The sequence below is a fragment of the Brachyhypopomus gauderio genome, unplaced genomic scaffold, assembly GCF_052324685.1.
Source record: "Brachyhypopomus gauderio isolate BG-103 unplaced genomic scaffold, BGAUD_0.2 sc104, whole genome shotgun sequence".
NCBI classification, from domain to species: domain Eukaryota; kingdom Metazoa; phylum Chordata; class Actinopteri; order Gymnotiformes; family Hypopomidae; genus Brachyhypopomus; species Brachyhypopomus gauderio.
This window is the reverse complement of record NW_027506925.1, coordinates 492,749-516,705: the sequence shown is the minus strand read 5'-3', so window position 1 is coordinate 516,705 and position 23,957 is coordinate 492,749. Positions and strand designations below refer to the sequence as shown.

General features: G+C 48.8%; 1 protein-coding gene across 1 annotated transcript; it reads right to left on the bottom strand.

Moving 5' to 3' along the window:
* Window positions 1-4,758: 4,758 nt before the first annotated feature.
* kidins220b (kinase D-interacting substrate 220b) lies at window positions 4,759-23,648 on the bottom strand. The gene is made up of 30 exons (XM_076993161.1): window positions 23,453-23,648; window positions 20,961-21,117; window positions 20,767-20,865; window positions 20,455-20,553; window positions 19,691-19,789; window positions 19,446-19,547; window positions 19,232-19,330; window positions 18,932-19,129; window positions 18,673-18,771; window positions 18,439-18,537; window positions 18,240-18,338; window positions 17,959-18,136; window positions 17,664-17,828; window positions 17,167-17,346; window positions 16,843-17,008; window positions 16,600-16,751; window positions 16,218-16,507; window positions 15,984-16,124; window positions 15,401-15,638; window positions 15,161-15,249; window positions 14,552-14,696; window positions 14,287-14,449; window positions 13,128-13,306; window positions 12,389-12,615; window positions 11,523-11,669; window positions 10,613-10,642; window positions 9,599-9,736; window positions 9,335-9,433; window positions 8,907-9,137; window positions 4,759-8,822 (listed from the first exon to the last, which is right to left on the bottom strand). The coding sequence occupies exons 2-30, from the start codon at window positions 21,090-21,092 to the stop codon at window positions 7,659-7,661; spliced, it is 5,247 nt and encodes a 1,748-aa protein (XP_076849276.1). The 5' UTR covers window positions 21,093-21,117; window positions 23,453-23,648; the 3' UTR covers window positions 4,759-7,658.
* Between the last annotated feature and the right edge of the window lie 309 nt (window positions 23,649-23,957).

Sequence of the window (23,957 nt, the reverse complement as noted above, 5' to 3'; positions counted from 1 at the left end):
TTCGCTTTTATTGTTTCCAGCTGCTGTAATGATGACTGAATGTCAGAGAGATGCCACATATCCCGAAGAGTTTGACATTAATTGCGTCTCTGCAATCATTTCTCCGTTTATGAACTTCCAGCAGCAGACTGCGAGCCGCGTCTCCCGTGCCTGACGCTCGCGCCTGGTTATTAAGTCCCATTTTGCCCAAGCCAAAGAAACATGGCGCAGCTGCTTAAAATACACTCTAATGCATCGTTCCCTCCCAGCTGCGAATTCCAGCCCCCTTTGTGAACACACAGCATCCTTGGCCGTGAGATCATTTGGAGACTTTTGCAGTTAGGTGATGAGTGACACCGAGGTGTGAATGGCGCATCCTAGCAGCGGTTCTGTGTGGTAACGCGCTGGTGAAGAGATGCGCGCGCGCTGCAGAGAGCAGTCTCAAACGCGCAGGTTCAAATATTCAAGGTTGATGCCCATCTGTTCAGTGACCTCTGCTGCAAGTACTGACGGTGAGTGAAACCATCGTGTGTGTGTGTGTGTGTGTGTGTGTGTACCATCCCTGATGAGTGAAAGTGAATTAGGCTCAAGAGATAAGAAAGAACAGAACTGAAGGAGACTCTGTAAACAAACAGCAGAGAGGACTAAACTGTCCCACATCCCACCATCAGCGCTATCACATCTGCCATTCAGGGGGATTGAATGATGATTGCCTGCACGCACACACACACACACACACACACACACACACACACACACACACAAACAAACAAGCTCTGAGTCTATGGATGGGGAAGGTGTGGTAGCTAGTATAGCTGTTGCTATACACCTGCATGCAAAATACCTGCAAAATACCTTTATTTCCTTTGAAGCACTAGAGCAAAGTCAGTTGCATACAAAGAGATTTGAGAACTGATTTGTGTAAGCAAAGCATACGGTGCACCATAACATAATTTACAACCAAATTCAAAGAAATGTAAATTCACAACAATGCCCGAGCAAGCCCGGGGGTCCGAAGTATCATAGCCACATGAGCACACACAAGACACATGGAAAAAACAGGCTGGTAATGGACAGGCGGAGAAGTTAGAGACAGGGCGCATAAATTAGGTCAGAGCTTGTGCAGCGAGCGGGCTGAAGTTGTGACAGCTCCATTACCCAGAGGTGGGCAGATGCCTGGCAGCCTGCAGCTGGGGTAGGTGGAGGGGAGCTGGGTGAGGGTGAGCAGGTGTTCTCCCTGTGGGCACCAGCCTCCACGTTCCCTGCCCCCGTCTCCACCAGCCACGCACGGCCCCTCCAACGGTCCCGCGTGCACTTTCCCCAGCTGGGCGGAGGCCACGTGGAGCCCGGGCGGAGGCCGGAGAGGCAGCGCGAGCCTGCCACGTGTCTGGGAAGGAGGTACGGAGAGCAGGGTGCACTGGGTGGAGATGGGGAGGGTGGTGGAGGTTGTAGGTCAAGGTTGGGGCGAAGGTTGGGGTGAAGGTGGGGATAAAGGTTGGAGGTGAACATTTGGGACGCCGGGTGGAGACACGGCAGTGATGTGTGGCAGCGTCTCTGTGAAAGAGCGATTGGGACTCTTTGTTTGAGGTTGATGCAGATATAGTCGGGGAAGCCCAAAGTCATGTTCCATAACACACCTGTGTGTGTGTGTGTGTGTGTGTGTGTGTGTGTGTGTGTGTGTGTGTGTGTGTGTGTGTGTGTGTGTGCGCGTGTGTGTGTGTGTGTGTGTGTGCGTGTGTGTGTGTGTGTCTTGTAGTTCTTGCTGCAAAAATACACCTCCGAGCTAAAAGTGGCCATCAATATAACTTACACCTCCATTCGCTCCTAACAGCGAGGTGTGACCTCTTCTATTTCCACACTACGGCCTCTGAGCAAACGGAGCGTTTCTCCTCCTCACATGCCCTCCGAGTGTTTTGCACACACAGGAGCCAAGGCCAGGTCTGAAGCCAGTTCAGACACCATCCAAATCTCCCCACTTCCAGCCTTTGATGTCTGCACACCGCTCCGAGGCAGAGCACCTGTGCTGTGAAGTCATGCCTGAGGCATCTCTCACGCGGTAGGCCGGCGAGCCCCACGCCGACAGGGTCTGTGCGGTCCGATACGTTGCAGATGTGGCGAGATCACAATTTCCTGCTTCGTTTGTATCATTTATTGATTAATTAAGCTCTACAAAAGTGTTCTCAAGTGGACAAACAACATTGGCCTTTGAACCAGGGTCGCTCTGATGGATTTTAATGGGCACAGTTTCTAGATCTTGACAGCTCTATGTGATTTACTTTTGATAACTATAACTGAATCAAAAGAGCTTCCTACCACTCAATATTTCAGTTGCCAATATTCAGTTGGTTATTTAGGTCAGGCCACATCAAACAGACCAAACGAATTTATTGAAATTATTTTTATACATAAATTTAGAATAATTTGTTTTACAAAGCAGATGTTAAATATACAGATAACTTTCGTGTTAATGTTATGTTTTTTTCTAATAAAACATTAAATTGTATATGGTTAATGTAACTTATCCAACAAAATACAGTTTAACCTACCTTGACCTAAAATTCAAAAATAAAAGCAATCAATCAAAAATAAAAGCAATCAATCAGCTTCAAAGCACACAGAGGCAGCTCAGATCAACGCACATTACTGAATGTCCTAGCCAATCAGCCCTCGACAGGAGGCAAGCAGTGGGCTTCAGAGGCAGACGCGGATGCAAACATGAAAACATCATGGGGAAATGGAGACCTTCATGTGCTGATCCGTTCTGAGGCATATCTGACTTTTAGCAGCATAACTGGGACAGCAGACCTGTGAGGTGGACTGTTAAAATGATTTTAACCCACAGCACATCCGTTAGGGTCTCATTACATGACACATTTTAGACTAAAAACTGAGAGGGTCGTAAAAGATGAAGAAAGCTAAGAAAAAATACAGTAAAAATGATTTTAACCATGACTCTCATTTTGCACAAATGAATTCTGACACTTTTACATCGTTAGAACGCAGAACAATTTATGAGAAGCATGTAGCCAAAGATATTGGGGCAGGAATGAGAGGCAGCACACACTGCCCTGCAAGAGAGCAGGGGACCTGATGTTGGGAGTGTGGATTGGGTCTTTTACACTTAATGTGGGGATTGAGGGGTGGTTCGTTTTACATGAAATGTTTGGGCTGCATGGGTGGGGCTGAACTATTCACTAACTTCTAACATATGGGGGAAACTGCAAATGGGGGAAAACTTTGTTCCTAAGCAAACAATTTGCTATCCCAAGGCTTTGTTTCAGACTAATAGCATCAAGTAGTCAATAGATACTGAATGCTGATACACACGTAAATGCCTTGTCTGGCGAGTGACATTCTTTTTAACACATCCTTTCATTCTACACAAGACAGCATTTTACATTATAATGAACATTTTAAAATGCATTTTCGCTTTTTCGAAATGGCTTTTTAAAAATGCACTTCAGCATCTTTGACTTCATGAACAGTTTCCTGGATGGATTTATTTTGTCTCTCAGCTGGCAGCTAGTAATGTTTAGTAGTGTGATTGGACAAACGAATCCTTGTTTGAATCAGAATGAAAGATCTCGGCAAGAATTGAGACAACAACGCGAAACAGAACCTCTTTAAGGTCGATTTGGTCAAACGCATCTGGAAACCCCAGCGGTGTCGTAGCATGCGCGCTCCGTGAATTTTGGCACCACTTTCGAACTATTAATTGTTGCAAGAAAAACATGTTCGTGTCACAGTTTCCTGAAACAGCTGAGAAAAGATTATTACCCTGAAATTCTACTCTTTGACTGCTTTACAACAATAAAGGTCACAGGAGAAAGACGGGCATGAAAGGGAAACTCGAGTTTCGTGTGATGGTCCAAGCGATGCCATTCAGTCCTGTAAGATTAGACAGTGCTTTTGTTTTCCAGAATCCAGAAGAAATTACCCCCAAAACCTCTGTGTAATGACAGCAGCGACCCCCCAATCGATACCCACGGTCTCTACTGTGTTATTTTCATTTGTGTGTATGCATTACTTTCAGAAGTAAGAAACATGTATCAACATGTCAAATGTGTATTCGTGCACCGACAGAAAGAAAAAAACTGCTTGGGACGGTAGGGCTCGGTCGAAGTTCCGTGTCATACGAGGACACAGTCAGACATGCTCCTGCAGTCTGGTGGGTGAGACAGCCAGTCGCGCGCGGCCCGGAGCAAAAGGTTCCGAGGGTGGCTGGGTGACGTCACGGGGCTGGCGCCGGAGAGGCGGTCAGAACCAGGAGTTTGTGGCCTGGACTGTGTGCATGGGGCACCCTGCCAATCCATCACCCACGTTCCGCGCTTATATGAAGTAGAAAACCCCAAATATATAGACCTCTTGTGGCTTTGCGTAAGGATGGGTGAATTAGTGGATTGTTCCTATCAACCAAAACGTTAGTTTTCTATGCAAGATGTGTGTTTTAATCTTTAACAAGCATATTTGAGATAAGTACAAAAAACGTAAAACGGTGGCCTTACACTAATATGTTTGTTAAACTTTAAATTCGTCCCATGTAGCGCCTTCAGCACGAGTACGGTCGCTTGGACATCACCACGGGGGAAGAATGCAGAGGATGTGGGCGGGTTTCCCTGGATGTAGCCAATGATGTTGCTGTAAATTGCTGATTGACGTCGACACGTTGGCCAATCGGCAAAATTCTTCATCCCGTATAATAATCCCGGTCCGCTTGGTATATAAATGCAAAGACAACCAGCTTTTGTGAAGGATTGTAAGATATTTTTGTGCGTGGAAATTGAATAAGGGAGATTTAGTCGACCATGAAAGCGATCAGCCCGGTGTTGCCTTTGAGGAAGACTATATCTCACACAACGGAACATAATCTTGGTGTCTCAAGGAGCAAGACTACTTTAGATGATCCGCTCGGTCTGTTGTGCAATATGAACGACTGCTACAGCAGACTGAAGGAGCTGGTGCCCAGCCTGCCACGGAACCGAAGCGTCAGTAAGATGGAAATACTGCAGCATGTGATAGATTATATTCTGGACCTTCAGATCGCGCTGGACTCCAGCTCGGTATCTGCAGACCCACAAGCGCTCCAACAACCTCCGCAGAGGCATCTCGGTCTCACTGTTCCGAGGAGATCCGTCATCTCCATGAGCGCTGATATCAGCGGTCTGTCTCAGGTGAGGTTCAAAATGTAAAAACAAACGTATCTTGTCGAGATATGTCCAATTATTTCCCACTGGGTTCAAAATTGATCGTGTGTTATTTTTCAGCCAAGTTGCTTTCCAAGAGAAATGACTTCAGATGAGCACACAAGCATCTCTCGCTGAACTGCTGAGGTACAGTACCGTACAGTAATATCCCACCTACACATCAGATCAAACTGACGTCAAAGTTCAGATCTGCTGCACTAATGTGTTCCTCAGGGCTCCTGCCATCATATACATGATATTGTGTAGCATTACAGTCGTGTTTTTGCTTTTATGTGTATGTTGTCAGTCTTTACGCTTAGTTTTTCCTTTGTGATTTTGTGTACAGTAATCGTTTATATAGTCAATGAGACATTTAAATGTGTTCTCCGGGTACCAAAGTGTTGGTGCTGTGTGGGATTATCCTGCTTCCGTGGTGTTGGGTTAAAAGTTCAGAAAAAAAGAACATCCCCTGTTCTCACTGGCGCCAGCAAGTCCGGATCTCTCTCTCTAGCCTTCTCTAAACATCTCTCTCTCTCTCTCTCTCTATGTGTGTCTCTCTGGCTCTCTCTGTCTCTCTCTCTCTCGCAGGTGTTTCGGTCATGGAGCAGAAACAGGACCTTTTTTGTTATTCTTCCGTGTTCTTTGCCTGGACTTCGTCTTGAATGACATGGATTTCCCTCAAATGGAGATAAAACATTCTGTGTGATTAATATTTATCTACAGGCTACACATTCTTTCTTCCAAAGGAAGATTTCGTTACAGGACTGATAGATCAAAGCAAACGAAGAAAACGATTCAGTTTTTTTAAGACTGCCTTTTTGTTTAAGGTACAAAGCGCGTGTCAAACTAGTTCTGGTGCGGTCACAGCACTAAAACTATCACGTGTGTGTGTGTGTGTGTGTGTGAAGGAGAGGGAGAAAATCACAGAGAAAACACAAAGCTGTGGCCCGCCAAGAACGTAGTTTCGGTGTAGGCCTAAAACGGCTCTAAAACAGTTAGTCACATGCTGAGTGCGGCAACGTTTTCCTTTATTTCTGCTGGAATGTAATGTTTGTAATGCTAAATAATTTTGTAAAAAAATACTGTAAACTTTTTTCTATGAAATAAATATGACGTGGGCTATGAACATAGACTTTTTTGACTATTGCTTCTAGTTCAGGTCAGCTTGCCAAGCTGGGGCCCCGGGGGGGCAACGACTGACCCTCCGCCACTACAACAGGAGACTCCTGCAGCGAGGCGGACCAACAGTGGCGTTTTACATGCACTCCTCGCAATATGAACAGTTGATGCCTCCCTGCTGTAGATGTTGGTATTGCCCGTGTTTTCGTATCCTTACAGATAGATGACTTATATGTGCAGTACATATTAGAAATTTAACGGAACAGAAGACGGTTTATCTGATGGAGTTCACTAGAATGTAATTATTGAATACTCTGATTAATTATACACATAGGACCTTAACTAGATTATGAAAGTATAGAAACGCAATAAAATGAAACAAAAATAGAAACATTTTAAAGGCTCTAAATTGCTTGTTTGTTAGTTAAAATAAGAAATGAAACTTAGTGGAGAAAATTTGATCATACAAATTCTCAGGGGTTTTTTAAGGGGAAAAGTGTCAGACACGGTGACTAATACATTTTTTTATTTTGCGCCACATTACAGACAGTTCTCGTGTGGTAGGCAGTTAACACACACACATAAAAGTAACTGCATGCATGTTTTAGAGTGCCATTTCATGTTTGACATTTACTGCAGATAGACACATGCTTGTCTCTGCTCACGCATGCAGGCTGCTAGTTTGGAGTACGGGTTCAGATCCACACTGGGCCCGGGGTATGACAATGGTGCATCACGAGTTGCAAGAATAAATAATCACATGCTGTTCTAATACTTTCAATGAAGTCAGTTTTCTCCAAATTTTCAAGAAATTGCTCCACAACGACAGGGGTACAAGAAACATGCAGCTGACACTATTCAACATGGCAACATTTTTTCACCACTACGTTAGGAATAAGCACGAATGTGATTCTGACAGTTCAGAACTTGGCACAAGATTAAACCCAGCGCTTTTTTAGGGGTCAAGCTAAAATAAACTGAGTGTTGGTTAAGGTCCAGAAGACCAGAACAAATACCAGAGAGTTTCACATTTTAGATAACCAATAATAATCACACATCAAGACACCTTGATAGCTAGTGTTCACCTTGGGGTTTTCGCAAAATAGCAAGAGAAGAGGTAATACTGTTAGATGTCACACAATTTTTCAGCAATTGGTGCAAATTATTAAATAAGAAAAACGCATGAATAATGCCAATCAGGAATGTAGACAGCAGTACAGACAGTAAACTACATCAGGCGAACTACTATTCAACACTGAAACACGAGGACCTTACTGAACCTTCAGAATTACACCATCTCACTGAGCATGCGTCACAAAACAACACCAAACGGCTCAAGCTCGACAGACGGTCTGTCAAAAACCCGGGTGGAGGTTCTCACAGGATGCTCTCGCGCTCCTCGCCGAAGGTGACCGTGTCGGAGGTCACAGCACAGATCTCAGGCGGGTCTCCCGGGTTCGGGCCCCTCTTCAGGTGCACCACGCGGACGTTCTCGTTCTGCGCGGTGGAGGCGTTGGTGCCGGAAGCAGGAGGTACGATGACCTCGCCGCCGGCGGTGTTGGAGGGGGCGGTGGAGCCGTCGGCGGGCTGGCGCGGGCGGTTGGCCTGCAGCGCGTTGGTGTTGTTGTTGAGGGTGTTGTTGCTGGGGGTGCGGTTGAGGTTGTAACTCCTGGAGGAAGGCCAGCTCTCCTCGGGGCTGCTGGCCAGGAGGCTGCACTGGTCTTCGGAGCAGATGGACATGCGTGCGACCGCTGGGTCCTGGAGACCGCTCAGGCTGCTGGGAAGGCCTCTCTTGCGGGCCAGGTTCTCCTCGTCCAGCTCGATGAGGTTGGTCCTCTCTGACTGAGACAAGTCGGCCTCCTCGTCTTGCAGGGAGTGGTTGGGCGAGCTCTCGTTGGAGCGCACGCCCGAATCGGACGAGTCCTTCTTGTCCAGCATGCTGTCCGACAGGTACTCTTTACCTTTGGCCAAAGCTCGGTCTTCACCCTCGACCAGTCTGGGCTCCGCCTTCTTCGTGTCCTTGAGCAGCGGGCCGTTGTCGGACTCCTCCGACTCTTCGTCGTCGCTGGTCAGCTTCTGGTATCGCAGACTCCCTGCGGCCTTCAGCTTCAGGTCTGCATTCTGGAAGAGACCCGCCTTCTCTCCGGAGGTCTTTCGTCTCAGCAAGGTCTTGGAGGAGCTATGGTCGACCTTCTCGTCCTCCTCGCTGATGGGGTCCAGGGTGGCTCCCTCGGCCGAGGCGTAATCGGTCGCGTCCGGCGCCGGCTTCCCTCCGCCCCTCTTGGAGAAGGACTTGCGTCCGTCCTGGTCCCCTCCGTCCTTGTTCTTGTCCTCGGAACCGGAGTGCATGAACTGGCCCGGGTGGGGCTGGACGGGCTTGTCCGCCCCGCCGCCCGCCGCCTCCATACCCGCCATGGAGGCGATGTACTCCTGGTAGGCGTTTCGGTACTCCGCCTGCTGCTTGTCGGTGAGTTTGCAGATGTCGTTGGAAGACTCCTGCGAGTTCAGGCTGGACATGCTGGGGGTGCGGTGGGTGGTGCCCTGCGGAAGGCCAAGAAAAACGTCGTGAGAATCCACCTGGCCGAGCGATGGAAGCAACAGGACTATCTAGCATCCACCACCTACCATCCACGGCGGGTTGGCCTGCCTGTGAGGCTCATCCAGGCCCACGGTGGAGAGCTCCTCGAAGCTCAGGTTGAAGTTGTACATGGGGGAGGTATCGGCATTAGCGGGTCCGCTGTGGCCCGGAGCCCCGCGGTGCCGGCCGGGTTCGCTGTGGCCCACCATGACGCTGCCTTGCTCGCTGGGAGCCTCTTCGTGCAGCACCTGGCTCTCCATGTGACGCATGTCCATCACCTGAACACAAGAACGACAGTGGTGCCTCCTTCATGATACCTGCTGCCACACACCGTTTCTTTATCTGTACTAGAATACGATTTTACAAATAACACACACATACATATTACATATACAGTGGAATCAAGATATTTCACATCAGCAGTCATAATTCATGTGTACATTTATTTCTGCGTGCTTATGGACGAATGACTCACTGATGCTCTGAAGAGTTGCCAGTCTCCAAAGTTCATGGTCATCTCCTTCTTCAGCTCGTCCAGGTTACACTGGGACAAAACTCGGCCATTCACATTGGCCTGAGACAAACTGGGAGTCAGAACTTCAGGACAGCACACGGACATGTTTTTCTTGCTCTGTTCTTATGCGTTTCTCTCTCTCCATGACACACACACACACACACACACACACACACACACACACACACACACACACACACACACACACACACACGCACACAATACCTTCTTGATGGTGGCGGTGTACTGGGCCAGCATGCCCTGGTCGATGCCTTCTATCGCTTTGACGCGCTCACACACCATATCTGTGTTCATGGAGCTGAGCAGCACAGATGGTGTACCCGACATCACAGAGGCTGCGCCCTGACACAAACAACACACAGGCCCAAAGAAGACCATCACGTTCCGGCCATTAGCACCACACTCACCTTTATCACTGCCTTTCTGAGACCTTCAGGGTGAGGTAACCGAAGCAAGCTGCTAAAGATTTCAAGTCCATGCTGTCTGTTAGTACAGAGTCCATGTTACTTACAGGATAGTAAAATACCTAATATTTTAAATTCAGTGAAACATAGCATCATACAGGAAAGTATGCAGTATGCAGAAGTGTTGGTGAGCTTGAAACTAAAAGCAGCTACTTACTACCTATTTGTATTAATCAAGACAGCATCTAACCAAGGAACTGCAAGCTCATCTCACAGCACAACAAAGAGGATGTTTCCACTACGGCTAATGAGTCACACACCCTGTGAGCAAACACTTCCCAACACTTCAGTAGTGCGGCCTTTGTGGTGCAAGCTTACAATTTCAATGGCTCCTTGCAACAGGCGTCATCGAAATAGCTTCAAAGGACCATCAAGACTCTAAGTGGAGCGTTAGGAGTGAAGCTTAGTGAGATCTTTTAGGTAAGCTGCAGTAAAAGATGTTCTGGGGGGGGGGGGGGGGGGGGGTGCTATTGTCATCTCAAAACGATGATGCATTTGCACATGTGTTTCCTAAGGTAATACAGACGGGCTTCTTTAACGCTACTCTTCAACACACTAGTTCCTCATTCCCCACTGCGACCATGTCAGCTGCTGCTGTTCCTGTAAGGCATGCTGGTTAGTGGAGCGGCCGCTGCGGGCGAAGCGTGTGTGTGAGCGTGTGTGAGCGTGTGTGAGCGTTATAGAGCGCTTTAACGGAAGGGCAGCACGGACAGGGAGGGCACAGCACGCAAGCCGGGCCGGAGGGATTCGGTACCTTCTTCTTTTTCAAAGGCGCTACCTTAAACTGCTCAGAGAGAGAGAGGAGGAAGAAACAGAGGAGGTGGAGAGCGTGAGGAAAACACATACAGGACCAGGAGAGACGAGTCAAAGTGGATCAGGGGAGAAGGTACGGCTTTCAGCATAGCAGGTGGAGCTTTTCTGCCACTAAGGGCTTCAGTGAGCATTAGACAGCTGGTGGTTGACGTCACTGGCAGTCTGTGTGTGTGTGTGTGTGTGTGTGTGTGTGTGTGAACAGACTGTAGGAACTCACAAACACACACACACACACACACACACACACACACACACACACACACACACACACACACAACAAAGTACAGTGCTTTAATGTTACAAATACTACACTACTTAATAAATATGACTAAATATTACTTAAAAAAAGACTAGAATGTTTTTTTCTGCATAATACTTCAGAATTTCTTACACATGAAAGCACGTCAGTGTAACATCAGCATCACTAACATTTGTTTCTACATGTGAAAAACAAATGGGTTTTCTGAGACTGGTCTGAGCCAAGCGGACGACGAGCCTGACAATCAGAACCACGTCCTGCTGGAAGCGGAGGAGGAGGAGGAGGAGGAGGAGGAGGAGGAGGAGGAGGGGGAGGAGGAGGAGGAGGAGGAGGAGGAGGGGGAGGAGGAGGAGGAGGAGGAGGAGGAGGGGGAGGAGGGGGAGGAGGAGGAGGGGGAGGAGGAGGAGGAGGAGGAGGAGGGGGCTGTGGAGAGAGGAGCACGTCGGCGGGTGGAGGGGGGGGGGGCTGTGGAGAGAGAAGCATGTCGGCGGGTGGAGGGGGGAGGGGCTGCAGATGGAGCGGTCACACATGAGAGCCACAACATCTGAGCGTGTCTACGTCTAGGCCTACCGCCAGCGTCTAGTGTACTTACGGTTGCAGCGCTAGGCTCCCTGGGACAGGCCGCTTTAATGAGTGGGCGTGGAGGTGCGGGGAGGTGGGCGGGGAGGTGGGCGTGGACGTGGGCGGAGCTGCCGGCGTACTGCCGTGGCAGCAGGTAAACGTGGTGGGGGAAGTAGGGCTGAGAGATGCAGTGTGGGAGAAGGAAACAAAATTCAGCAAATGAAAATTAAACACAAAGCTTAAATGCAAACTGAAACAATGAGGTGTTATCTTGGCATTTAAATGTATATAGACATGTATGCACACAAAGAAACACACAGAGACACCAAGAATGTGGTTGCAATTATCACAGACGGGACAAAAACCTAAAATCGTAAATGACTAAATGGAAATGACAGTAAAAGTGTAATGATGACATGTCGGGGAGCTGATGAAGGGTCTCGACAGGAGGGACGTCCATCTGAAGCTGGAACTGGAACTCTTTAGAAAGTGCAGCTACGCACAAGATGTCCATCATTATACGAGCAGACTTTGACTGGTAAAGTCGGGTAGAAAACGAAGCCGTCCAAACCAAATGTTGATCGTCAGTCTTAAACGGACCAATCAAAATCGCTCCCTTTTTCCGGCACTCCACAGAGTAGCCCTAACACTGCAGAGAGCGCCTTCAAAACAGATCAAAAACAAACCTTGGCCTGGACCAGTTAATATGTACTAGTACCATCAATCACAGCAAGGGGGGAAAACCTGAACCTGCACTGCTGATCCAACTCTGTAAACGTTATGAAAACACGACCATTTGGACGCTGGCTTTATGTTTTGGATACTGGCTGTTACTGTAGAAACCAGGGGGCGCGTGCAGGCAAAGCCGGAGTACGGTGGCCGTGCGGGGACACTCACCCTGTTGTAGAAGGGGTGCTGGGGTCCGGCCATGCCGCTGTAGTAGGCGCTGTGGGGCTGGGGCGACACGCCGGTGGGGTTGTACGGCCCGTTGTAGGAGGCGGTGGGCGAGCAGGCGGACGACTGCTGGCTGTAGATGGAGGTGGGGCGGGGGGCGGAGTCCTGCAGGGGCAGCGTGGGGTAGGTGACCCCGCCCACGTTCATCTGCTCGCGAGCCGCACGCACGTCTGTGGAGGAGGGCAGGAAGGCATTAAGAGCACCTCACGCGAGAGAGGGAGAGCGGCCGGTGTGACGCTCGCACTAGTGTCGCGGTGTGACGCTCGCACTAGTGTCGCGGTGTGACGCTCGCACTAGTGTCGCGGTGTGACGCTCGCACTAGTGTCGCGGTGTGACGCTCGCACTAGTGTCGCGGTGTGACGCTCGCACTAGTGTCGCGGTGTGACGCTCGCACTAGTGTCGCGGTGTGACGCTCGCACTAGTGTCGAGGTGTGACGCTCGCACTAGTGTCGCGGTGTGACGCTCGCACTAGTGTCGCGGTGTGACGCTCGCACTAGTGTCGCGGTGTGACGCTCGTTTTAACGATGGTTTTGTTTTAAAGACGCTTTCACAAAACTCGACCCAGACTGGAGGGTTACGTTGTTGGGGTTTCCTGCACTTCTGGTCTCTTCAGCCAGAATATGCTACATAAACGATCCCTTTATAAATGTGAAGCGTAAAAGGCCAGCTGGTGGTTCCTCACCTGCTATGATCTCTCTGAGCTTGGGGTCCAGGTTGACCGTGCAGGGCAGGAAGGTGCGGATGTCCCGGGCGGCCAGCACCGGGGTGCGTGAGGACAGGAACACCTCGAAGCTCCGCACGTCTCCGTCGATCTCCAACAAGGGCTCCACGTCTTTAGTGGTGGGAATGTTCTTGGAAATCCTGTTGGACAAAACAAGGATGAACGGAAACACGCTTTAAAAGACAAAGTGAACAATCTCAACGTCGACCTTCCTGAACCTTCTGAGGTCACAGGGGTCTGCTGAAATGGAGACTTTCTTCAAACAATGCAGGCCTTTGTGTGGTTGACCAAAGATTTGGCTTGAGCGCACAGTGTGTCAAACCACATCGGGTCTCCATGCAAAACAGATTTAATGGTTTTACTAAAAAAAGGAAATTATGCATATAGAACTCTTGTATCTTAAATATGTCATCTTGGTTTGTGTCATTTTAAGGGTCATGGAATTAAACTGGGAAGAGTGTGTAGGTAGCCTGGGTTAAAACAATATGGTGATATTACTGCTCCTCAAGAAGCCAAACCTCTTTTTACAGAGACAAAATTCAGATGTTTTCATTTATGAGAACCAAGGGGGGTTTCAAAAGAGACTTTAAAAAGATTTAAACTACAGTGACCCCATATGCCTCAAATGCAAATGCAGGTTGCTTAACTTTTAAATGTTGCTAAGAAACACCACAGTACTTAAGTCACCAAAGAAAAAATGTGAATCCAATTATACACAGGTCACGTAAGCGTAAGAGTGTTCAGCAGTAATTACAGTGAGTGGCTCGTAGCTTATGACCGGAGACTAGATTATGTACAATTTAGTGCAAGCTGTGTGTCTGGAGTACTAAACACTGGAGCACCCTGTATATTTCAAGAAATTCTCATCCCTCTAATGTAGACCGAAGCATCTAACCCTTCCACAATTCAGATGTACAGAATAAGTATAATACTTTTTTATGGACTGAGGTTTAAACTGCATTTCCGCACCACAACATCACATTGGCGTGAAGAAGAAGCAGATCGTTTTTGGGAGGTGGGGGTGAAATGGAGTTTAGTGACTCAGAGTGTAATATCATTCCAACACGTATTTCACTGTGCTGGAGTGACGGTGCAGTAATGCGAGCCCACAGCTCAGCACCTCTCGTAGATGGTCTTGAGTGAGGCTTGCTCAGGGATCCCATCTGTCTCCTCCAGGTGCAGGATGAGCCAGGAGGTGCGGTAGGGCCACTGCTCCGTCAGGTTGATCCAGGACGCCAGCCGGTCCCAGTTGAAGGTGATCTGATTGGCCCGTAGCAGACGGCCTGCGCGGGAGGTGGTTGGGCGGGGCGGGGAGGACACGGTTACCAGCACCGATGGGGGTTGGGTTTAAGAAAATATGTCGTACGGCTGGAGGCGGGTCTTACCCGTGACGGACACGATGTTGAGCAGCCTTCTCATGGTCTGAGGGCTGATATCGCTGAACCAGTCCTCGGTGACCAGCAACTTGGTCAGGTCGAAGGACATCTGACGCGTGACCGATCTCTGCATCTGACGGCGTCGGTATGTGTCCTGATGAGAGACGTTTGACATCAATTTCAGATATATGCAATGTCCAGCACTCTCATAAGACATCTGATATCTTTAAAAATGCACTTAATATCTCTCTCACAATGTCAAAACCAAGGTCATGGTAAATATCTGCATTACAGTTCAATAAAGTAAACAAATGATACTATAGACCTGTAACGTGTTAGATTTGCCTCACTGAATCACAATGAATGAAAGTGAACATGAATGTATATTATACGACAGAGCATAAATGATCCATAGGACAATAGAGGACTCCGTTACTATTTAACCTTGGAATTCAGCTCCAAACTCAAATGGTCCTGCATGACTGTAAATACTGGACTATTGTTTTCATTCGGTCATGGCCCTCGGCGTTTGACGTGAACACAGACGATGACTCATGCGAGAGTTGCCCAGGAGGAAGAGGAGCGGAAGGCCCCTACGCGGCCGGCTGGTCAGCTCACCCTGCGATTCAGCGTCGTCTTACTGCCCAGCTTGGAGAGTTCGCCCAGACTGTGCTGGGAGAGCTTCCTGTCCAGTTCCTCGTGCCAACCTGCACACAGGACCAGCACAACAACATTTGAGAGCGAGGCAGAACGATAAAGCCAAATAAAGTCTATTATCTTAGAGCTCCATTCAGCAGACGCCGAGACGGGAGCTGCTGAACGGGTGACGTTGGGTCTCGGTCAGGTGAGCGCGCTGACCCTCGGGGTTGCCGGCGTCTCCGTTAGCCGGGGCGGGCGCGCACATCTTCTTGGCGCTGCTGAGGCCGCGGCTGTTGAGGAAGACGGGCAGGTGCACGATGTTGCGCATGTAGTCGTGACCGTTGATGTTGGAGTCGCGCAGCACGCTGTTCAGGTTCTGGTTGATGGCCTTGATGATGATGTGAGGGTCGCTGGCAAAGACGGAGATGAAGGGGCCCTTGGAGAACAGCACCCTCACCTGGAGATGGGCAGAATTACAGCGAATCAAGAGGCGCGGAGTGTATGGTTTGGCAGAAAACTGACGAGTGGTAACGTGCATGGAGTAGCAAGGAATCTTCGGCTTGACGATGATTTGCAGATGTAGGAAATATATCCTGGACCTTTTGGGAATTAATGCTTTCAGAATTTTTTTAACATTTGCATAATTTTCGCTTTAACCAAACTTTAACCCAATTCAAGTGGGTCTCATTTCAAAACCAATTTATAACTCACTGCTTTAGTCATTTAACAGTCATTTAGTCATTTAAGTGAGACAGTAGTGACCTCTGCTGGCTGCTAGTTGAACTGCGCTATTAATCCTCACCGTATCCAGCATCTGCAGAACCTTGTCCTGTTCGCAGGAGTCCAAGCCGTCGATTATGACAACTAAGCGCGTCTGGTTTTGGGTGAAGCTGTCGATGGTCTTCGCCATCTTCGCCATGAGCTCCACCTCGCTCTTCAGCACCTGGAGGAGACGTGAACGTAGAGGAGGTCAGCGGAGTCGGTGACGCCACGCTTCGCAACATCGAAGGAGGCACGAGCCACCGGACACACCGACCTTCATGAAGCCTTCGCTCTTGAGTTTGTGCATCCTGTTGGCGGCGCCGTGGAGCCTCTTCCTCTGAGAGTTCAGCACCGAGTCCAGAACCTGCCACCACGTGCGGCAGTTGAGAAGCAGGGCCAGGCCCACCACGCTGGCCATGGCGATCAGCACGGCGTCCAGCGTCTGGTTCCGATTGTCCACCTTGAAGGCTGCCAGCAGGGCCATGCCCGTGATCAGGCAGCTGAGGATGAAGAGGAAGATGACGAAGGACGGGATGCAGCACGTCTTCTTCCATTTTTTCTTGCCTGATGGAAAAAAAAAAAGACCATAATTACATTTGGATTCAAGGAAAGATGCGTTTGCGTCAGCACCAACCAGGTGGGGAAGCCCTTCTTACCTTGAGTGTCTTCTGTCTTGAAGACCCTGAAGAGTCTGGAGGCCAAGAAGCCGAACTCCCTCTCACAGGCATCGGAGAGCGTGGCGATCATCTCAGCCATGGAGGTCTCTCCACCCACGCTGGACAGCCTGTTATAGTCTGTGAACAGGAACCTGAGGACCGAAATCATGACCGTCATGGGCGACCCGTTCATCCATTTACGCGCAGTTGTGGTACGGTTCTGGTTCGGGAGAGCGGAGTTACCTGACAGGCAGAGCTCGTGTGGTCTGCTCCGGCAGCTCAGGCGGGTTAACAAACATGAGCTTGAGCAGCAGCTCCAGGTAGCCCATGTGACGGGCCAGGCGGGTGCTGAGAACCCAGGCCCAGTTCCAGCTTTCGCCCTCACGCCTGCTCCCAAAGTACACAACCACTGGGGGGGAATCATTCAAAAACATCAGGAGTGAGACGCCTGTATCTGCACTGCCCTCTAGTGTCATGTCGGACTAAATGTGCAATATACAAAAACAACGGTAGGATAAACATTCCAGATCTTTGGATTTTTTGAAGTTAATTTCTATGTTTCTTTACCAAAGAACAGGTAGAGCAGGGCCAGCAGGCTGAGAGAGACGGCGATGGCCAGTCTGGGGTCCACAGTGAAGCCCAGCAGCAGGGCCACGGAGCCACACAGCAGGACGGACAGGAAAACCACCAGCCAAGAGAACTGGAAGAGCGGCTCGATCTGCTGCCCGGCGAACGTCTTCATCTCGTCTGCGAGGAGGAGCAACACAGACGCGTTTCCTTAGCCAATCAGCCGAGTTTGGGGCCAAAATCTTACACTTCAGGCATATAGTTTAATTCGTTACTTAGTGACTACTGTGAAGTATTCGGTACCCGGAATATTCTGTTACAAGAGTGAGGAATGAAAGTCTGGTCCCTGTGAATGGAAGGGGTTTAAATGAGGAAATAGGCGATAAATCAACAGGGCACGTAAAGCCACGTGTGATCCGGGCCCGATTCTTCCTTCAGGCTCTGGGCGTGAACGCATGTTCTGCTGGGTCCTGGCGCCCCCTTGACGTTCAACTCACCCTCCAGTTTCTTGAGCAGGAAGGACTTGCCGCTGCCCCACTGGGCGTAGAGGCCCACGCAGATGGGCGGCTGCATGGTGGGTTCGCTCAGGATGTCGGCCAGGGCGCTGCTGTAGAGGTCGTAGCCCAGCATGTCCCCGTCCGACTCGGTGGGGGACAGGTGTCCTGAGGGGACAACACACAGGGGAGCTGAACAAACGGCGTTCGGATAAAACGACAGACACGCCAAACGCAAAATGTTGCAGAGGGGGCGGCGTGGGACAACGGCGTGTGGTGGGACGTGAGAGGAACTCACGGGCTCCGAAGATCTGAGTGAGGATGCTTTTCTGGTGACTGCAGTCGATGTTGTATGGCGTCTCTCCAGCCTTATTGGGTTTGTAGAGCAGGCGGCCATCTTTTGGGTTGCGGAGGAGGAGCTCAGCCAGCCTGCGGCTCCGCCCACGTATGGCGATGTGGAGGGGCGTGTCCCCTTTCTACCAATAGGGCGAAAACTCAGATTTAATAACACACCGAATATGCAGATTAAATTAAATTTAATTAATATATATGGTATAAGTATGCATGACTGAAACTTGCCTTATCCACAGCAGATACTTTTGCCCCTTTATCCAAGAGTAGTTCCACTATGTCTATGTTTCTCATCTTGGTGGCCTTGATCAGCGGAGTCTCAGAATCCTGACACACACACACACACACACACACACACACACACTCTAGAACAGGTCTTTTCGTACATAAGTGCATAATAATGCCCCACAAGCCAGTCTCTCCGTACCTTGGTGGTGTTCTCCGTGTCAGGGTTACACTGCAGGATGTCTCTCACCATGGTAGCATTACCCTTCTCCACAGCCCAGTAAAGAGCCGTCTTACTGTCCTAGTGCACATGAACAGAGAGCGTATTCACAACTCCAACAGTTTCTTTCAATGAATATATATGAATATGAATACAAGCTACATCACAAGGGATTCACTCATGGGTGTGACACGGCAGAGTCCCAGATTACGTTACCTGTCCTCTGATGTCGATGTCAGCGTACTTATGCAGCAGGGCTCTCACGATTTCAACATGGCCACCCCTCACAGCTCCAATCAGCACTGTATCGCCACTCTAAAGGTTTAATACACACACGTGTGCACATGGATACACACACACAGTCACACCACAATTGTTTTTTATATCAGGGCTTCAACCCCACTAAAATCCTTAGCAAAACTCGGCTCAAGTATCTAGCGAGCTCTCCTCGACTTCCCGCGGACGTGGCGCTCACCCTGTCTGGGATGTTGACGTAGGTGCCTGCGTCCAGCAGGTCCTGCACTATCTCCGTGTATCCCTCCTTGGCCGCGATCATGAGGGCCGTGTTGCCGTCTTTATCGGTCATGTTCACGTTGGGGTTCCTCTTCAGCAGCTCCTTCACCACCTCGGTGTAGCCCCCCCTCACGGCCACGATCAGAGCCGTCATGGAGTTCTGAACACGGGAGAACGGAAGGCCGGGCCCGCGTCACGGACGTACGCGCGGAGAGAAGTAAGGCAAGCACAAAAACGACCATTCAAGACGACTCGCACATACCGCCCCCTCCTGGTCGACATCGGCACCTTTCTCCAGCAGGTGCATCACGCAGTCGTAGTGGCCCTTCCTGGCCGCCCAGATCAGGGGAGTGGTGCCGTACTGGGCGTAAACGAACACAAACGTGGGTCAGGAAACGCAAGGCTCGGCCACGTGGGTCAGGCTCGGCCACGTGGGTCAGGCTCGGCGTTCTCTGGCTGAACGGGGCTCGGCTCACCTTATCAGAGCAGTTGACCTTGGCTCCATGGTTCAACAGGAGCTTCACGATTTCTGCGTGACCTCTGCCGGCGGCCCAGATGATGGGGTATACGCTGTACTGCTAAACCAGAGCACAGGGTGGTGGGTAAAATCACCAGTCGCACGTATTCCGTGGGGGGACTTTTCAGTGTGTCCTCGTTATGTCATTATTGCGGGGTCGACCGCAGCGTGTGCTTAAGGGCCACGGGACATTTCTCTGTTCACCTGTCCTGTTGTGTTGGGGTTGGCACCATTCTCCAGGAGCACCGTCGTGACCTCCACCCGACCTTTGTACGCAGCCCACATAAGAGCGGTCCAGCCCCCCTGCACAACACAAACGCTCTCCGTTACATTCACATCTCCCATCTCCCAGTTACACGAGAACGAATAATCCTTTATTAATAATGAACTGTGTGATAACGTGCAATGGGGAAAATGTCTAATAAGCTTTCAAATGTACTATAATGTGTTCCTTTGTTGTCTTCCTCTTAAAGGAGGTCAACATTTGTTCTGATGGAGATGCAGGCTTGTACACCAACGGTACCCCTCAGAAGCCTGACATCCAAGTGAACAAAAACAACTCATTAACCTAACGGATCAGGAGCACATGTCACGATTACACTTCACGCATCACTTCAAAACCCCTTTGTCAGTGGTGATCGTCCGCGTCGGGGGACGGGGCTGCTTTGTCGTGCAGTGGTGCTCTACTACATCGGTGCGCCCCGCAGGACTCCACGGCTACATTACCCGAGTCGGCACCCTGCAGACTTTGTTACATTTCCCTTTGCGTAATTTTATTTAAGCGTGACTGATCCCAACAGTCCCATCACGACACACTGTCGGGCGCGTTTACGCCTGGCGTTTCATTAGGCCGGATGATCATCAGAAATGTTATTATTGATATTAATATTCGTATTAACTCTTTATTTCATATTCCCCCTCAGCGTGACCCTGGGGGGGGTCTCAGCGTGACCCTGGGGGGGTCTCACCATGTCTCGGTGCTCCACGTAGGCGCTGCCCTCCAGCAGCTCCTTCACCACCTCCACATGCCCCTCCTTCGCCGCCGAGATCAAAGCCGACCAGCAGTCCTACGGGAGTGGAGCGAAGACACCGGTTACCATGGAAACTGCAGCACGGCCCCCACTCGGCCGCCGTCACCATGGAAACAGCGGGCGAGCATCGGCACGCTCGGACAACAAAAGCTCTTTGCGCGTGTGCCGTTACGGAATGCGAGACCAGCGACCCGTGTGTGTGTGTGTGTGTGTGTGTGTGTGTGTGTGTGTGTGTGAACATTCCCTCACCACGTCGTCCAGGTTGACGTTGGCCCCTCGTCTGATGAGCTCTTGGACTATCTCCAGACTGCCCTGCTCTGCAGCCAACATCAGCGGAGTCTGTCCATTCTGTGACAGACAGACGGACACATACGGCTTGAATATATATCTATGTACAGATATAGATATGTTATGTACATATGACGTGGATATTTTATGCTTACGTCATTGCGTCCGTCCACCTCTTTGAACTTCTCCAGGTGTGATTTGAGGGCAGCCAGGTTCTCCTCTTCTACATAGCTGAAGAGGTTCTGGATGGCTATGGTGGTCATCTTAATAGAAGTGGTAGTGTCCATGACTGCGGCTCTGCACCCGGGCACCCTGAGGAGACAGCCCTAACGTTTATCAGGACTGTGGATATACAGTCACTTACAGTGCACACACACACACACACACACACACACACACACAGCCTAGTCTTGTGTTCTATGTGATAGATGGATAGCCAGACCGACAGAAAGGCAATAAAAAGAACAAATCTAATCAGAAGCCCAGGAAGTGTGCCTCTTCACTGCTATTCAGCGTACATGAGAGTTGCAATAATGCTCATGCTCCCAGCACGATATATGATCTGTATTCAAAAGGTCAAGGTGAATAAATGTAGCTTCGCTAAAGCTAGATGAGGCCATAGCCCAACACTTCTGCACTCTCAGTGCCAGGAGGAGACCTCAGCACGCCTACTCCACTCTACACCTCAACACCACCTGCTCCAACCAGCATTCTCCCTCTCCCAGTATAGCTCATGAGAACACAGGCCTCCACCAGGACTGTGCCTGACACAGGAGCACTGATACTAAAAACAAACCAAACAAGCCTCAATAACAGACCCCATTTGCAGGGAGTAGCCAGGAATGGGCCCAACCGTGAAGGACTGAGGGGGGGGTATGGAGATTTCAGAGTCAAGAGTCTCAAACGTCCACTGTACTGGAATTTAGTCAATGTTTTGCCTAATATCTTTGGCGCTTAGAGGGGAATATTTGAGAATCAACACAGACCGATGGACTGCCAAACCCACAGTGGTGTTTAGTAGATCAAGTGTTGTTTTCAGATGCCGCTGTAGTAGTGGCATACATGGTTTGTTTTTTTTTTTTTTTGCACAACTAGATGGCTGGAAATTACACCACTTAAACAATAAACAACAACATTTAAATAGCATACAAGACCAAGGCTACTGATTAAAAAAAATACCTCAGACATTTCACCTGTATACAAAATAGGGAAATGTTGAAAAAGGCTACACCCTGCTATATTGCTAAATTCCACAATAGAAAAACAATATCATAAATGAAAATGGCATCAGAGATCAGAGATAAAACGAGACAAAGGTCAGATTTAATTATCCAAGGGTTAATTATCCCATTTGCTAAATACCACATGGTTTCATATCCACTGCACGTAATAATCAGATCAAGGTGAATAACAATAAGCTAAATGAAGAGAAACGTAATGAGACAAAATAAATCAGACACCTTACTCACGGTGCAAGCCTCCTTTATCCACCTGTGCCTGTTCTCCAAACACCTACAGCCTCTTGTGTTTGGTGTGTACTGGTGCTGGTCGTGTGTTATTCATGACTGCAAGGCTTGGCTAACGCCTAGTGTCTCTGGCACATGCTCAGTTGAGTGAAATGCTGTACTGTGAGGGCATCGTTATTAAGTCCCTATTAGACATTGTTTATTGAAAGACAAAGCCAACGAGAAGTCCTCACTTACTCGTGTCTGATCGTGTCTGTGTTTTTAAAAGCACAGACACAGATTTACTGCTCGTGGGCTCATCAACAAGAAAGTACATTTCTCATACATACATATATACACACACATATATATATATAATGTATATATATATATATATATATATATATATATATATATATATATATATATATATATATATATATATATATATCCAACAAGGATTACAGTACGAGTGTTGGACATTTTAGGTCAGTGCAACGTCCAGAAAATGTGAAGACATGTTCTTTGTGTTGGGGCAATGAAATTAATGCAATGCACTGGACAAAATGTTACAGTAATACAGAGTGTCACGTGATTTACATGTACAGGCACAGACGTACAACACCTGTCTATGTAGTAAGGTTATGCAATGAAGGACATTCATAAACAAAGCAGCAGGTTATTTATAGCCACAGTAGATGGATACTGGAGCAAATTGTGTCTCCTTGGACGGCTAGTGAATCCCCAAACTGCTCTAGTCGTATATTTATTTACCTCACACACCCATACGTGTGTGTTTGAGACATAATGTCGAAATGAGAAACGAAATAATCCGTCTTTCAACATAAATCACAGCACTAAACACCGTGTTCACACACAAGGTCGACCTGTCGGTCTGAGGGACGATGTCCCGGACACCGGCTAAGCTAACCTGACGTGAGCTAGCTGGATTACACGGGAGGAACTTCGTTTGAAATCGTTCCCTTTAATAGCAGACTATACTACGAAGGCATTAATAACAATACTGCGTGATGCCAGACGTGAAAATCAGGTTTTTACAACAAGCTTTTACGAAAAGCATCTAGAAAACAAAGATTTCGTCGCTTCTTCATCAAAGATGAGCTGTCAATCAAGTCGCATCAACGTCGTTATACCGTGAAAGCAACGCGTTAACCACGAAGCTATACGTATTTCAGTCCTACCTTAGAAGAGAGAAACGTTTGTAAGATCCGCTTTGAGGTTGACAAAAGATTGCTCCGTTCCCTCTATCTAGTTATCTATTTTTCTACTTCCCCATCTTTAACAACAGCCATTTTGAAGCTCCGTGTTGGCGCGGCTAGCGACGCTGCTATCGCTGCTATCGCGTCCTCCGTGCGTGTGGCGTCGCGCCGAAAACAATGAAGTCAATGCAATAGCGCCTTAGTGTGCGTGTGTAGGTTATATTCTAATTAAAATATATTTTTGTTGTTTAAAACCAAGTGCTGAATAGTGTCAGTATTTTCAGTAGGCAGAAAATGTGTTAATGAATTCTCTAATGCAACGAAGTACAACATTTACGCTTGGAGAGCGAAGTGTACGAGTGATTTTACTGTACCAAGTTATCAAATAAAGCTTATGTAAAAAAAAGCTTTCAGGATATCTTGAGTGAGGATTGTCAACCCCTTTAAATTTTTTCTTTTACGTTATCAAATGGCACACTTATTACAA

Coding starts and splice junctions, on each gene's coding strand:
- kidins220b (XM_076993161.1), bottom strand. CDS start 21,092: ATGGACACTACCACTTCTATTAAGATGACCACCATAGCCATCCAGAAC. Junction 19,548..19,690: donor ACCCCAACACAACAGGACAG/GTGAACAGAGAA, acceptor GCTCTGGTTTAG/CAGTACAGCGTATACCCCAT. Junction 9,138..9,334: donor GGCAACTCTTCAGAGCATCA/GTGAGTCATTCG, acceptor TCTTGTGTTCAG/GTGATGGACATGCGTCACAT.